Consider the following 14,688-nt stretch of genomic DNA (forward strand, 5'->3'; position numbering starts at 1 on the left):
ACATAGTACAATTTTGCAATCTTTAACTCATTAGCAGAACTATGTGGGCATACCATAAATTATGACAGCTTGGATTCAAAAGATAAATGTCCAAAGCATAAATCCATTGGGGAGGAGAATTTAGGAGTCTCTTAAATATAGTGAAACACATGACTTGTTGCATGAATGAGAAATCCATGCAAAACCCCTCTCTTCCTGCAATGCTCATTTTGAGTGATCACCCAATTGCAGACCCAATTACACACCAATAGTAACATACCATCATTTAGGATTGAAATTTTTTTTTAATGTTTTTTTATTACATTATGTTAGTCACCATACAGTACATCCCTGGTTTCTGATGCAAGGTTCGATGATTCATTAATTGCGTATAACACCCAGTGCACCATGCAATATGTGCCCTCCTTACTACCCATCACTGGTCTATCCCCCCCCCCAGAAGCCCTCAGTTTGTTTCTCAGAGTCCATAGTCTCCCATGCTTCACTCCCCCTTCTGATTACCCCCCTTTCTTTATCCCTTTCTTCCCCTACTGATCATTCTAGTTCTTATGTTCCATAGATGAGAGAAATCATATGATAATTGTCTTTCTCTGCTTGACTTATTTCAGTTAGCATTATCTCCAGTGCCATCCATGTTGCAGCAAATGTTGAGAACTCGTTCTTTCTGATAGCTGAGTAATATTCCATTGTATATATGGACCACAGCTTCTTTTTTTTTTTTTTTAATAATGATTTTTTATTAAATTATGTTAGTCACCATACAGTACATCCCCGGTTTTCGATGTAAGGCTCGATGATTCATTAGTTGTGTATAACACCCAGTGCACCATGCAATATGTGCCCTCCTTACTACCCATCACCAGTCTATCCCATTCCCCCGCCCCCCTCCCCTCTGTAGCCCTCAGTTTGTTTCTCATAGTCCATAGTCTCTCATGTTTCATTCCCCCTTCTGATTACCCCCCCTTTCTTTATCCCTTTCTTCCCCTACTGATCATTCTAGTTCTTATGTTCCATAGATGAGAGAAATCATATGATAGTTGTCTTTCTCTGCTTGACTTATTTCACTAAGCATTATCTCCTCCAGTGCCGTCCATGTTGTAGCAAATGTTGAGAACTCGTTCTTTCTGATAGCTGAGTAATATTCCATTGTATATATGGACCACAACTTCTTAATCCAGTCATCTGTTGAAGGGCATCTCGGCTCCTTCCACGATTTAGCTATTGTGGACATTGCTGCTATGAACATTGGGGTGCATATGGCCCTTCTCTTCACTACGTCTGTATCTTTGGGGTAAACACCCAGTAGTGCAATGGCTGGATCATAGGGTAGCTCAATTTTTAACTTTTTAAGGGACCTCCACACTGCTTTCCAGAGTGGCTGTACCAACTTGCATTCCCACGAACAATGTAGGAGGGATCCCCTTTCTCCACATCCTCTCCAGCAATTGCTGTTTTCATTTGTATGTCATCATTGGAAAAGTGTCTGTTCATATCTTCTGCCCATTTTTTGATTTGTTTATTTGTTTCTCGTGTATTGAGTTTGAGAAGTTCTTTGTAGATCTTGGATACCAGTCCTTTATCTGTAGCGTCATTTGCAAATATCTTCTCCCATTCCGTGGGCTGCCTCTTAGTTTTTCTGACTGTTTCCTTGGCTGTGCAGAAACTTTTAATCTTGATGAAGTCCCATAAATTCATTTTATCTTTTGTTTCTCTTGCCTTTGGGGATGTATCATGAAAAAGGTTGCTTTGGCCGATGTCGTAGAGGTTGTTGCCTATGTTGTCCTCCAGGATTGAAATTTTACTCCCATGTCTTTGGCTTCAATATGCTCCCTTCTGTGAAAATAAGAATAAGAATGCACTACACTTTACACAACTCTACCCAGAAATATCCACAATTGTATATTCATGATTGTAAAGGCATGACATATTAACGCTATATATTCCAAACCATTAATTTCTCACTTTAAAACCTGCCTCGAGGACCCCAGTATTTTGTTAAAATAGGATCGTGTATATGGGAAAAAACAGAAGAGGTCAAGGATATTGTTCAAGGAGAAGTTAGAGTAAAGGGAACTACAATGAAACTTAAGTTTTATTAAAGAAGACACAATATCCAATTTATACAGTTTGAATTATAACTCATAGATATGAATTTCAACCTACTCTGTCATTATTGATTCAAAACTCATCCTATATTAGGAATGCAGATATCCAGTTGTCCTTACTACCACACTTTCTTTAGTAATCTCTGGATTCCTTGCTTGATCTCCTGGGTTCGCACTCCATAAACAATGGGGTTGAGGGCTGAGAAGATGACATGGTGGAGAACATTGAGCAAGACTGGCACATCAGGGGAGACTTTCTCCTTCACCACAAGAGTGAGCACAAAGACCAGAAGAATGGTGCTGAAGAAGAGGATAAGGATGAAGTGAGAACCACATGTGCTTAGGGCCTTGGCCACAGCACCCTCTGCCTTGAGTCTCAGCACAGCTTGAAGGATGAGGCTGTAGGAGAGGAAGATGAGGATGAGATCGGATCCTAGCAGTGTCCAGCCTACAGCAAACTGGTAGAGGCGATTGATGGTGACATCATCACAGGAGAGCCTGGAGACAGACATATTGGCGCAGATGCAGTTCTCAATAACATTTCTCCCACAATAATTGAGTCGGGATGATAGAATGGGGATAGGCACTGTTAAAATACCATTTCTGGCCAAAATAAAAATGGCGGCCTTGGCTACAAATTGGTCCGTGATGAGGGATGGGTACCTCAGTGGGTGGCAGATAGCCACATAGCGGTCATAGGCCATGACCATGAATGTACAGGACTCCATAGAAAGGAAGCAGTTCATGATGAACATCTGGAGGAAGCAGGCATAGAAGCTGATGGACTTGAGGTTGAACCAAAAGATGGCCAGGACCTTGGGAATGACGGTGAGGCAGACAACAATGTCCAGGAGGGAGAGGAGGCTGAGTAGGTAGTACATAGGCTCATGCAGAGAGGCCTCCAGCCGAATGGTGATAAGGAGAATACTATTGGCTCCCATGGCCAGGAGGAAGAGGAGGCTGAGGGGCAGGGACAACCAGAACTTCCAGCTGGGGGACCTGACAAAACAATTCAAGAGGAAGTCTGAAACCTCAATGGAGATGTTGCCATTTTGGTGTGCTGTCATATTTTGTCATATATCTACAGCTTTCTTTTAGCGATCTGTAAAATTAGGATAAAAATTAGCTCGTGACTGAAGACACATGAATTTAGACAATTTGCTTCATTTAGGTGAAATTTGTGAATACTAGCAGGTCATCCAAAGCATGTGAATCCATCTGTCTATCCTTTGTGCTCTGCTACAGAGACATTCCTATCACTTTAAGGTGTATAGAGGACTTAGGAAATATGGTTTATTTTTACATGTTTGATTCGTTCAAGTTTTATTTTTAATAGAACTGTTATGTTTTTGGAGAATGTAAAGAGAAGAAAAAATTGCTTAAGAACTCCTTTGTGAGAGGTGAGTCTCTAAACTTGTACTTATAAGTTTCTTCCTTTTTGTTTTTTTTTAATGACCACACAGACCACCATGTGATCATTTACCTGTAACAATATGCACAGATAAGTAGTGGAACCTGGCACAAATAGGGACTCAGATAGATACATGTCCCTCGTTCTCCATGCCACCCCCATTCTGAGTTTTCAAATTGAGTTTGGTTTAATTAAACTTTAAAAAATGATACTCTGAAAATAAAGTTATTCAATTTTCATTTTGTCTAAAAAGTTTAATTCAGTAAGTATAGATTCTGGCAAATAATTGCTCCTTCCCTTATGCATCTTCATATTTTTAGTATTCTTGACTTCTGAAAGAAACAATATTAAAAGGAACTTAAGAAATTGCCCATAGGTATGTGAGAGTGATACCTGTCATTGAAGAAGATGAAGTTGATTGTTCTGATTGTAATAGTGTAAGGGTGATGAAGACTACCTTTAAAGTTCTTATCCTCTTTCTATTTTTCTTTGCATCTTCAATATAATGATCCAGTTTCTGTCTAGTAGGTCTTTGCTTTGCCTTGGTGGAGTGGCCCACAAAGTATTGGAGATACTGCAATTGCAGGAAAAAACCTATAGAAAAATAACATCCAGTCGTTGACCAAAGGAGCTTCTCCTGTCTTAGGCACTATATTCATTTAACTCTGCCTATCTGACAATTTTTTTCATTAGATACATTCACTTTTAAGTTTGAAGCATAAAGTAATACTTCTTGCTCAGCCCAGACCTTGCTGCAATGACCCACAACATGTACGACCTCAGGCTGCCAAATTGAAATACTCCCCTAAAAACCAATTTCATTGTTTAGGTTTTGTCCTTTATCTTTGGTCATTGCATCTTCTGATCCTACTCATTGCAAAATTTTGACATTTAGGCCTTACAAGTCAGCTACCCAAACCTTACCATTTCCAAGAAGCTTTTCTACTTCAGGGGTTTCAGAGTATTCTTAGAAAGAATTAGGGATTCATTGAATGGAAGGAGTGAAAATCTGGAGGGTACAGCCACATGGTAGAAATGGGAATTCAGACATTAGTGTCCATGGGGAAGTATAGAGCAAGAAGTATGTTCTCTTTGTCTCCTGAAGAACTTTGGGGTAATTATTTCTAGCACCAGAATAACATTTCTGAGTACAACTTCAGGGGATTATTTTATCTGTTCCTTCCACTCACTGACTCTTTCTTTCTCCTCTTTTCTCTGGAATGTTCCTACATGTTCTTTAATCTACAGTTCATCCAATAAGCTTTGAAATACCTATTCAGCCCTAGAAGTAAAGCGTCTGAGACTGTGTATGTCCTTCTTCTCCTCCTCTTTCAATCTTGGATTGCAATCAGAGCTAGGCAATAGCATCACTAGGCTGAGGACCTAGAGCTAATGACTACTGGTTCCAGGTAGGGACAGGATGAAGAAGCCTAGGAAGTTGAAGGGCAATGACAAAAGCAGAGACCCTGCTGGACAAGCTTCTTCCCAGGCTGCAGGACAGGACCCCAGCATAGCAGTATGGAAGCCCTGTTTGAAGAAGTGGAGGGGTCGTTAAGGACTGCCTAACTCTATAAACACACACAGATTTGTGAGTAATCTCTCCCAAATATCGTTTCAGACATCACTGAGCTGACCAACTACGGAGAGATACCTGTATGATCCTATGACCTGTGCATTATTTTGTGTTTTTGGTGGCAGTAGCTTTTAGAAATTCTTTAGATTGAGCTGAAATCTGAGGAACTACTTTCTGACTCTCACTGACCCTCAACTGTGGTCTGTGTCCTCAATTTCTGAAGTTATAGATTAAATTTAATTCCTACACCATGATTCAAGCATTTGTGGACAGATTCTTTGCCCCAGATCTCCTAAATTTTCATTTTCATAGATGAAAACCCTGTGTTTTCTAGTTGAATGTCCAGATGGTGTACTTCTCCAACCCTGTCTGCCCATTAATCTCCTATGGACAAATCCCTGCTTCTCTGCATTTCTGGCACCACCCAGCAAAAGATCCTAAAAGGCAAAAAGGATTGTTTTTTTTTTTAATTTTTTTTATTATATTATGTTAGTCACCATACAATACATCCCCGGTTTCCGAAGTAAAGTTCGATGATTCATCAGTTGCGTATAACACCCAGTGCACCATGCAATACGTGCCCTCCTTACTACCCATCACCAGCCTATCCCATTCCCCCACCCCCTCCCCTCTGAGGCCCTCAGTTTGTTTCTCATAATCTGTAGTCTCTCATGTTTCATTCCCCCTTCTGATTACCCCCCCTTTCTTTATCCCTTTCTTCCCCTACCGATCTTCCTAGTTCTTATGTTCCATAGATGGGAGAAACCATATGATAAATGTCTTTCTCTGCTTGACTTATTTCACTTAGCATTATCTCCTCCAGTGTAAAAGGCAAAAAGGATTGTAAAAGAGAAGGCCTCAGAGCACAGGTTCTCACATGTGCCTCCTGACCTGAGACCGGATGCAGTCTCTATTACTCCTTTGTGAGACTAATTCATCATTACTGACTCAGGAATGGAAAGGAGCACAGATCTGACTGAAGAGAAAGGTCCCCTTCTCCCTGCCTCCCATGTTCTGGCTAATATTGGTATAGCTGCCTCTCAGCTACCCTCTACCCAGACTCACTTACAGAGGATGTGAAGCACGGGGTTCACTGACGTTGGAGCTCTGGTTAGTTCCTGAAGTATCTGTGGTAGTTATAACTGCAGAGCCTCAGGGACTTTGTCCTCTGGGAACTCTCCATCCCTAATTCTTTGGGCCCAAAAAGTCCTCCTGGAACACAAGGCAGGCAGGTATGAGAAGAAAATGATTTTCTTTCTCTCTAAAAGCAAGGAGCTCTTGTAATTCAGCCCAAGATTGACTGTGTGTTCTGTAGGCAGTTAATCTCCTGGGTGTAGGGGTGTTTACATTCACCCATCCATGTTCACACTCCTTTGTACATGCATAGTCGGTGCCTTCCACAGGTCCCATAACCTCACTCAGTTCTTATGGGCTTCCTGCACATAATTCTTAGATAAGTAACTCCCAAACCATTCTATTGAAAGGATTGATGTTAACTTATTATGACTTTTATGATGGCATCATAATGATAATAATGCAAGAGAGCCTTAAAAAAATATTCCTGAGTAAATGCAATCTGTTTTTCAGAGAAAAAAATCCCATAGAAAATTTGCTGTAGTGAAAGATGTTTTAAATGGATTGTATATACACCTGTATTTAGGAAACATGACTTGTTCCTCTATTTTTTACTATCATTTTGAATTTTATGTGAATTCCTCACACCCCCTCAAGTAAAGGGAGCAAGCACAATTGGTTAGTTTGTTTATTTATTTATTTTCATTAATTTTTGTGTGTAATTGACATGAAATGTTCCATTAGTTTCCGGTGTGTAACATAGTGGTTCAACAAATCTGTACATTATCCTGTAGTCACCACAAGTATACCTGCCATCGTGTCACCATACAAAGCTATTACAATACCATTGAATATATTTCCTATGGTGTACCATTGTCATCTGTGTCTTGAAAGCACTTCTTTTGCTGTGTTTTTACTTTTCTTTCTTCTGTGTATCTCAATATTGCTCCTATTTCTGCTTCCTTCAGAAAAGTGAAAACTCTAGAGTTCTTAAATTATGTCTTTCTAGTTAATCTTAAATATGCTTATTTAGTTACATGTGCTTATGGGAGAAGAGCTTGGAAATTAAATTTATACAAATGTCCTTGGGTTGTAAATCTGATGTTATTCTTTTTTTTTTTTTTTGTGGGAGTGCACACAAGAGAGTGGGTGGTGGTGTGGGGTGGAGTGGAGTGGGGAGGGGAGGGCCAGAGGGAGAGAGAAGACCTTGAGCAGGCTCCACACTGGGTGTCAATAAGAGAAGCATTCAAGGATATTGACAGCAATAAGGCTGGATCTTAGGATCCTGAGATCATGATCTGAGCTGAAATCAAGTCAGACAGTTAACGGACTGAGCCACCCAGCCACCCTGATCTGATATTATTCTTTGTTTTCACTCTAAATCTTAAACATCTTTCCATGTTGCTCTGTGAAAGTCCACTTCATTCTTTTTGGCTGTTGCTCAGTTCCCATTATGTACAATTCTCTCTTTATGTAGGTAGGCAACACTCAAGTGACCTGTAATTAATTGTCACTAAAAATAATGTTGCTGTCAATATCCTTGTGTGCTTCTCTTTGTCGACCTAAAACAGGTAGATATGGAGGATTTTTTTTTCAGTTAAAACATAAAAATATTTATTTTCACTAGGAATTCTCAAATTTCTCTCTAAAATATTTAAAAATATCACTGGAAATTCCTAAAGTTTATTTATTTTTCACATTCCTTACACCATTTGATGTTTTTTTTAAAACCTAGATGTATGTAAAGTAGTATTTTATTATTTTTAATTTGATTTTCTCCTGATAAGTGAACATTGTTCATATACTCATTAACCATTTGTGGTTTTCAAGCTGTGACTTATGTGTTGACATCCTTTACCTGCTTTTTCTATTAATTTTTGTTTTTTCTTGCATATTTGCAAAATCTCCATGCATATTTTATTTTATTATGTTTTTTCTTATTAATGTTTTGGTTTAAGTAATCTCTTCATCCAATGTATCCTCAAAATGATGACCTAAAGATCAAGAGTCCTATGCTCTATGGACTGAGCCATCCAGGTGTCCATCCCTACATATTTAAATATTAGAGCCCCATTGTTGGCTAGATATTGCTAGTATCTCCTCTAATCTGTTATATAGCTCTCCATTTTAGTGTCTGCTGTCCAGTATTCAATGGACATCTTTCAATGTGATCAAGTCAAACTCTGTTTTTCTTTCTCTTTTTTTCCCAGTTTTTAATTGAAATTCAATTTAGATAACATGTAGTGTATTATTAGTTTTGGGGGTAGAATTTAGTGATTCATCAGTTGCATATAATGCCCAGTGCTCATTACATCAAGTGCCCTCCTTAATGTCCATCACCCAGTTACCCCATCCTCCTTCCAACCTCCACTCCAGCAATCCTGCTTGTTTCCTATAGTTAAGAGTCTTTTATGGTTAGCTTCCCTCTTGGTTTTTATCTTATTTTCCCTTTCTTTCCCCTATGTTCATCTGTTTTGTTTCTTAAATTCCACATAGGAGTAAAATCACATGGTACTTGTCTTTCTCTGACTTATTTTGCTTAGCATAATACCCTCTAGTTCTATCCATGCCATTGCAAATGGCAAGATTTCATTCTTTTTTTTTTTTTTAAGATTTTATTTATTTGACAGAGAGAGAGACAGCCAGCAAGAGAGGGAACACAGTCAGGGGGAGTGGGAGAGGAAGAAGCAGGCTCCTAGAACCCTAGGATCATGCCCTGGGCAGAAGGCAGACGCTTAATGCTGAGCCACCAGGTGCCCCAAGATTTTATTCTTTTTGATGGCTGAGTAGTATTCCATTTTATTCCAAGTAGTATTCCATTCCATATATATATATACCACACTTCTTTCTCCATCCATCTGTTGGTGGACATCTGGGCTCTTTCCATATTTTGGCTATTGTGGACATTGCTGCTATAAACATTGGGGTGTATGTGCCCCTTCCAATCACTATCTTTGTATCCTTTGGATAAATACCTAATACTGCAGTTACTGGGTAATACGTAGCTCTATTTTTAACTATTTGAGGCACCTGCATTCTGTCTTCCAGAGTGGCTGCATCAGTTTGCATTCCCACCTGTAAGAGGATTCCCCTTTCTCCACATCCTCACCAACATCTGTTGTTTCCTGACTTGTTAGTTTTAGCCATTCTGACTGGTGTAGGGTGGTATCGTATTGTGGTTTTGATTTGTATTTCTCTGATGCCAAGTGATATTAAGCATTTTGTCATGTGTCTGTTGGTCATTTGCATGGCTTCTTTGGAGAAATGTCTGTTCATGTCTCCTGACCATTTCTTGACTGGATTATTTTTTGGGTGATAAGTTTGATAAGTTCTTTATAGATTTTGGATACTAGCCCTTTATCTTATATGTCATTTGTTAATATCTTATCCTATTTCGTAGGTTGCCTGTTAGTTTTGTTGACTGTTTCCTTTGTTGTTCAAAAGCTTTTTATCCTAATTAAGTCTCAATAGTTCATTTTTGCTTTTGTTTACCTTGCCTTTGGAGACATATCCTGCAAGAAGTTTCTGTGGCCAGGGTCAGAAAGGTTGCTGCCTGTGTTCTCCTGTAGGATTTTGATGGATTCCTGTCTCATATTTAGGTCTTTCATCCATTTTGAGTTATTTTTTGTGTAGAGTCTAAGAAAGTGGTCCAGTTTCATTCTTCTGCATGTGGCTGTCCAATTTTCCCAACACCATTTATTAAAGAGACTGTCTTTTTCCACTGAATATTCTTTCCTGCTTGTCAAAGATTAGTTGACCATCGAGTTGAGGGTCCATTTCTGGGTTCTCTAGTCTGTTCCATTGGTCCACATGTCTGTTTTTGTTCCAGTACCATGCTGTCTTGATGATTATAGCTTTGTAAAACAGCGTGAAGTCCAGAATTGTGATGCCTCCAGCTGTGGTTTTCTTTTTCAATATTCCTTTGGATCTTTAGAGTCTTTTCTGGTGTGATACAAATTTTAGGATTTTTCCAGGTCTGTGAAAAATGCTGATGGTATTTTGATAGGGATTGCATTGAATGTGAGGTTGCCTTGGGTAGCATAGACATTTTAACAATATTTGTTCTTCCAATCCATGAGCATGGAATATTTTTCCATTTCTTTGTGTCTTCCTCAATTTCTTTCATGTGTTCTGTAGTTTCTAGAGTATAGATCCTTTCCCTCTTTGGTTAGGTTTATTCCTAGGTTTCTTATGTTTTTTTTGGTGCAATTGTAAATGGAATTGATTCCTTAATATTTATCCCTGTTGCTTCATTGTTAGTGCATAGAAATGCAACTGACTTCTGTGCATTGATTTTATATCCTGCAACTGTGCTGAATTCGTGTATCATAGGTTCTAGCAATTTTTTGGTGGAGTCTTTGGATTTTCTACATAGAATATCATGTTGTCTGTGTAGAGTGAAAGTTTGACTTCTTCTTTACAGATTTGGAAGCCTTTTATTTCTTTTTATTGTCTGATTGCTGAAGCTAGGACTTCTAGTGTTATGTTAAACAACAGTTGTGAGAGTGGACATCCCTATCCTGTTCCTGACCTTAGGGGAAAAGCTCTGTTTTTCCCCATTGAGGATGAGATTTACTGTGGGTCTTTCTCTATCCCTACCTGGTGGAGGCTTTTTATCAAGAAAGGATGCTGTGTTTTGTCAAATGCTTTTTCTACATCTATTGAACGGATCATATGGTTCTTTCTTTTTTTTTAAAATCAATGTGGCATATCACATTGATTGATTTGCAGATTTTGAACCACCCCTGCAGCCCAGGAATATGTCCCACTTGGTCATGGTGAATAGTACTTTTAAGGTACTCTTAGCAACATACTATTAGCTAGTATCTGGGTGAGAACTTTTGCATCCATGTTCATCAGTGATATTGGTCTGTAGTTCTCCTTTTTAGTGGGGTCTTTGGTTTTGGGATCAAGGTAATGCTGGCCTCATAGAATGAGTTTGGAAGTTTTCCTTCCATTTCTGTTTTTTTGGAACAGTTTCAGAAGAATAGGTATTAATTCTTCTTTAAATGTTTAGATGAATTCCCCTGGGAAGCCCTCTGGCCCTGGACTCTTTTGGGGAGACTTTTGATTACTGATTCAATTTCTTTGCTGGTTATGGGTCCGCTCAGATTTTCTACCTCTTCCTGATTCAGTCTTGGTAGTTTATAAGTTTCCAGGAATGCATCCATTTCTTTCGGCTTGACTAATTTGTTGGCATGTAATTGCTCATAATATGTTCTAACAATTATCTGTATTTCCTTGATATTGGTCATGATCTCTCCCCTTTCGTTCATGATTTTATTAACGTGGGTCCTTTGAGTTTCCTTTTGGATATGTCTGGCCAGAGGTTTATCGATCTTGTTAATTCTTTTTTTTTTTTTAAAGACTTTATTTATTCGACAGAGATAGAGACAGCCAGCGAGAGAGGGAACACAAGCAGGGGGAGTGGGAGAGGAAGAAGCAGGCTCACAGCGGAAGAGCCTGATGTGGGGCTCGATCCCATAATGCCGGGATCACGCCCTGAGCTGAAGGCAGACGCCCAACCGCTGTGCCACCCAGGCGCCCCGATCTTATTAATTCTTGCAAAGAACCAGCTTCTGGTTTTGTTGATCTATTCTACTCTTCTAGTTTCTATTTCATTGATTTCTGCTCTAATCTTTATTATTTCTCTTCTTCTGCTTGGTTTAGGCTTTATTTGCTGTTCTTTCTCCAGCTCCTTTAAGTATAAGGTTAGCTTGTACATTTGAGATTTTTCTAATTTTTGAGAGAGGCTTGTATTGCTATGTACTTCCCTCTTAGGACCACCTTTGCTGTATCCCAAAGCTTTGAGCAGTTGTATTTTCATTTTCATTAGTTTCTATGAATTTTTAAAATTCTTTAATTTCCTGGTTGACCCTTTCATTCTTTAGTAGGATGCTCTTTAACCTCCATATGTTTGAGTTCCTTCCAAATTTCCTCTTGTGACTGAGTTTCAAAGCATTGTGATCTGAAAATATGCAGGGAATAATCCCAGTCTTTTGGTATTGATTGAGACCTAGTTTGTGACCCATTATGTGATCTATTCTGGAGAATGTTCCATGTGCAATTGAGAAGAATGTGTATTCTGTTGCTTTAGTATGGAATGCTCTGATAAAATCTGTGAAGTCCATCTGGTCCAATGTGTCATTCAAAGCCCTCATTTCTTTGTTGATCTTTGCTTAGTTGATCTGTCTGTTGCTGTGAGTGGGGTGTTGAAGTCCCTTACTATTATTCTATTATCATCAATGCGCTTTTATTTTTTACTTTGGTTATTAATTGGCGGATATAACTGGCTGCTCCCAAGTTAGGAACATAAATATTTATAATTGTTGGATCATCTTGTTGAATAGACCCTTTAAGTATAATATAGTGTCCTTCTTCATTGCTTACTACAGTCTTTGACTTAAAATCTAATTTGTCTGAAATGAGGATTTGCTACCCCAGCTTTCTTTTGATGTCCATTAACATGATCAATTGTTTTCACCCCCTCACTTTCAATCAGAAGGTGTCTGGGTGTAAAATAGGTCTCTTGTAGATAGCATGTGGATGGGTCTTGCTTTTTTATCCAATCTGATACACTGTGTCTTTTGATTGGAGCATTTAGCCCATTTACATTCAGAGTAGCTATTGCAAAATATTTATTTAGTGCCATTGTATTACCTATAAAGTTGCTGTCCTGTAGATTGTCTCTGTTCCTTTTTGATCCTTGTTACTTTGGGGCTCTCTCGCCACTCAAAGGATTCCCTTTAATATTTTTTGCAGGGCTGGTTTAGTGTTCACAAGTTCCTTTAGTTTTTGTTTGTCCTGGAAACGCTATCTCTCCTTCTATTCTGAATAACAGCCTTGCTGGATAAAGCATTCTTGGCTGCATATTTTCCCCATCTAACTTGTTGAATATATTATGCCTGTCCTTTCTGGTCTGCTAGGTCTCTGTGGACAGGTCTGCTGCCAGCCTTATATGTCTACCCTTGTAGGTTAAGGACCTCTTGTCCTGAGCTTCTTTCAGGATTTTCTCTTTTTCTTTTAATTTGCAAGTTTCACTATAATATGTCGAGGTGTTGACCTGTTTTTGTTTATATTGAGGGGCATTCTCTGTGCTTCCTGGACTTGAATGCCTGTTTTCTTCCCCAGATTAGGGAAGTTCTTAGCCTTAATTTGTTAAAAGAAACCTTCTACCTCTTTTTCCCACTCTTCATCTTCTTGGACTCCTACAATGTGGATATTATTTCATTTCATGGAATTGCTGAGTTCCCTAAGTTTACCTCATGATCCACTAGTTTTCTTTCCCTTTTCTTCTCAGCTTCATTATTTTCCATCATTTTATCTTTTACACCACTGATTCACTCTTCTGCTTCCTTCACCCTCATTTTTATGGCCTCCGCTTGGGACTGCATATCTGTAAAAGCATCTTAATTTTGGCCTGAGTAGATTTTAGTTCTTTTATTTCTACAGTAACGGATACTCTAGTGTCTCCTATGCTTTTTTGAAGCTGAGCTATTATCTTTATAATCATTATTTTAAATTGTAGTTCACACATCTTACTTATATCCATATTGATTAAATCCCTGGCAGTGTATATTACTTCCTGTTATTTATTTTGAGGTGAACTCTATTTTGTCATTTTGTACAGAAGAGAAATGAAGAAAGAAGTAGACAGAGGCATAGGCCTGGAGTTTTTTTGTTTTTGTTTCTTTGTTTGTTTTTGCAAAGGTTTTTAACTACTAATTTAAGTCTTTAATCGATATAGATCAGTTTAGGTGATCATTTCTTCTCAAGTGAGCTTTGGTAGGTTTTGTGTTTCAAAGAATGTCTTTACTTCATCTCAACTGACATGTTTGTTAGCATAAAGATGTACATAATAATCCATTACTATCTTTTTAATATGTATAGGATCTCTAGTGATGTAACCTATCTATCTCATTCCTAATACTGATAAGTTGTGTCTTCTTTCCCTCTCCCTCCATTCTCCCCCTCTCCTCCTCTCTTTACCCCTCCTCCCTCTCTGTCTTTCCCTAATTTGTTTGGCTTAATCTTAGAATCATAATATTTTCACTCTTCTGAAAGTAAAATATTGTGGTTTTAATGATTTGCTCTATTGTGTTTGTTTCTAATTTCATTGATTTCTGATATTTATTCTTTTCTTTATTTTGGTTTAATTTATTCTTGTGTTTTTCTTTTTTTCCTTTTAATGGTAGAAGTTGGTCATGGATTTGAGACCTTGTTTCTTTCTTTCTCCTTTTTTTCCTTTCTTTTGTTCCTTCATTCTTTTGTTATTTTTTTAGAGAGAGAGGCAGGGAGAGACAGAGAGAGAGGAAGAGAGCGAATCTTAAGCAGGCTCCATGCCTTGCATGGAGCCTTACGTGGGGCTCAATCTCACAACCCTGCGATCATGACCTCAGCCAAAATCATGAATTGGATGCTTAATCAGCTGAGCCACCAGGTGCCCCGAGACCTTGTATTTTTAATAAAGGCTTTAATGGTATATATTTTTCTTTAAGTACAGCTGATCCTTAATAACACAGGCT

The 14,688-nt window shown here is 38.5% G+C and overlaps 1 protein-coding gene across 1 annotated transcript; it reads right to left on the reverse strand.

Annotated features, from left to right (window-relative positions):
- Positions 1–2,224: 2,224 nt before the first annotated feature.
- Positions 2,225–3,172, reverse strand: LOC123782772 (olfactory receptor 56A3-like). Its single transcript, XM_045783081.2, has one exon. It carries the CDS (start codon positions 3,170–3,172, stop codon positions 2,225–2,227), a length of 948 nt encoding a protein of 315 aa, XP_045639037.2.
- Between the last annotated feature and the right edge of the window lie 11,516 nt (positions 3,173–14,688).

This window comes from Ursus americanus, chromosome 16, assembly GCF_024610735.1.
Source record: "Ursus americanus isolate L20-20 chromosome 16, mUrsAme1.1.p, whole genome shotgun sequence".
Taxonomy (NCBI): Eukaryota; Metazoa; Chordata; class Mammalia; order Carnivora; family Ursidae; genus Ursus; species Ursus americanus.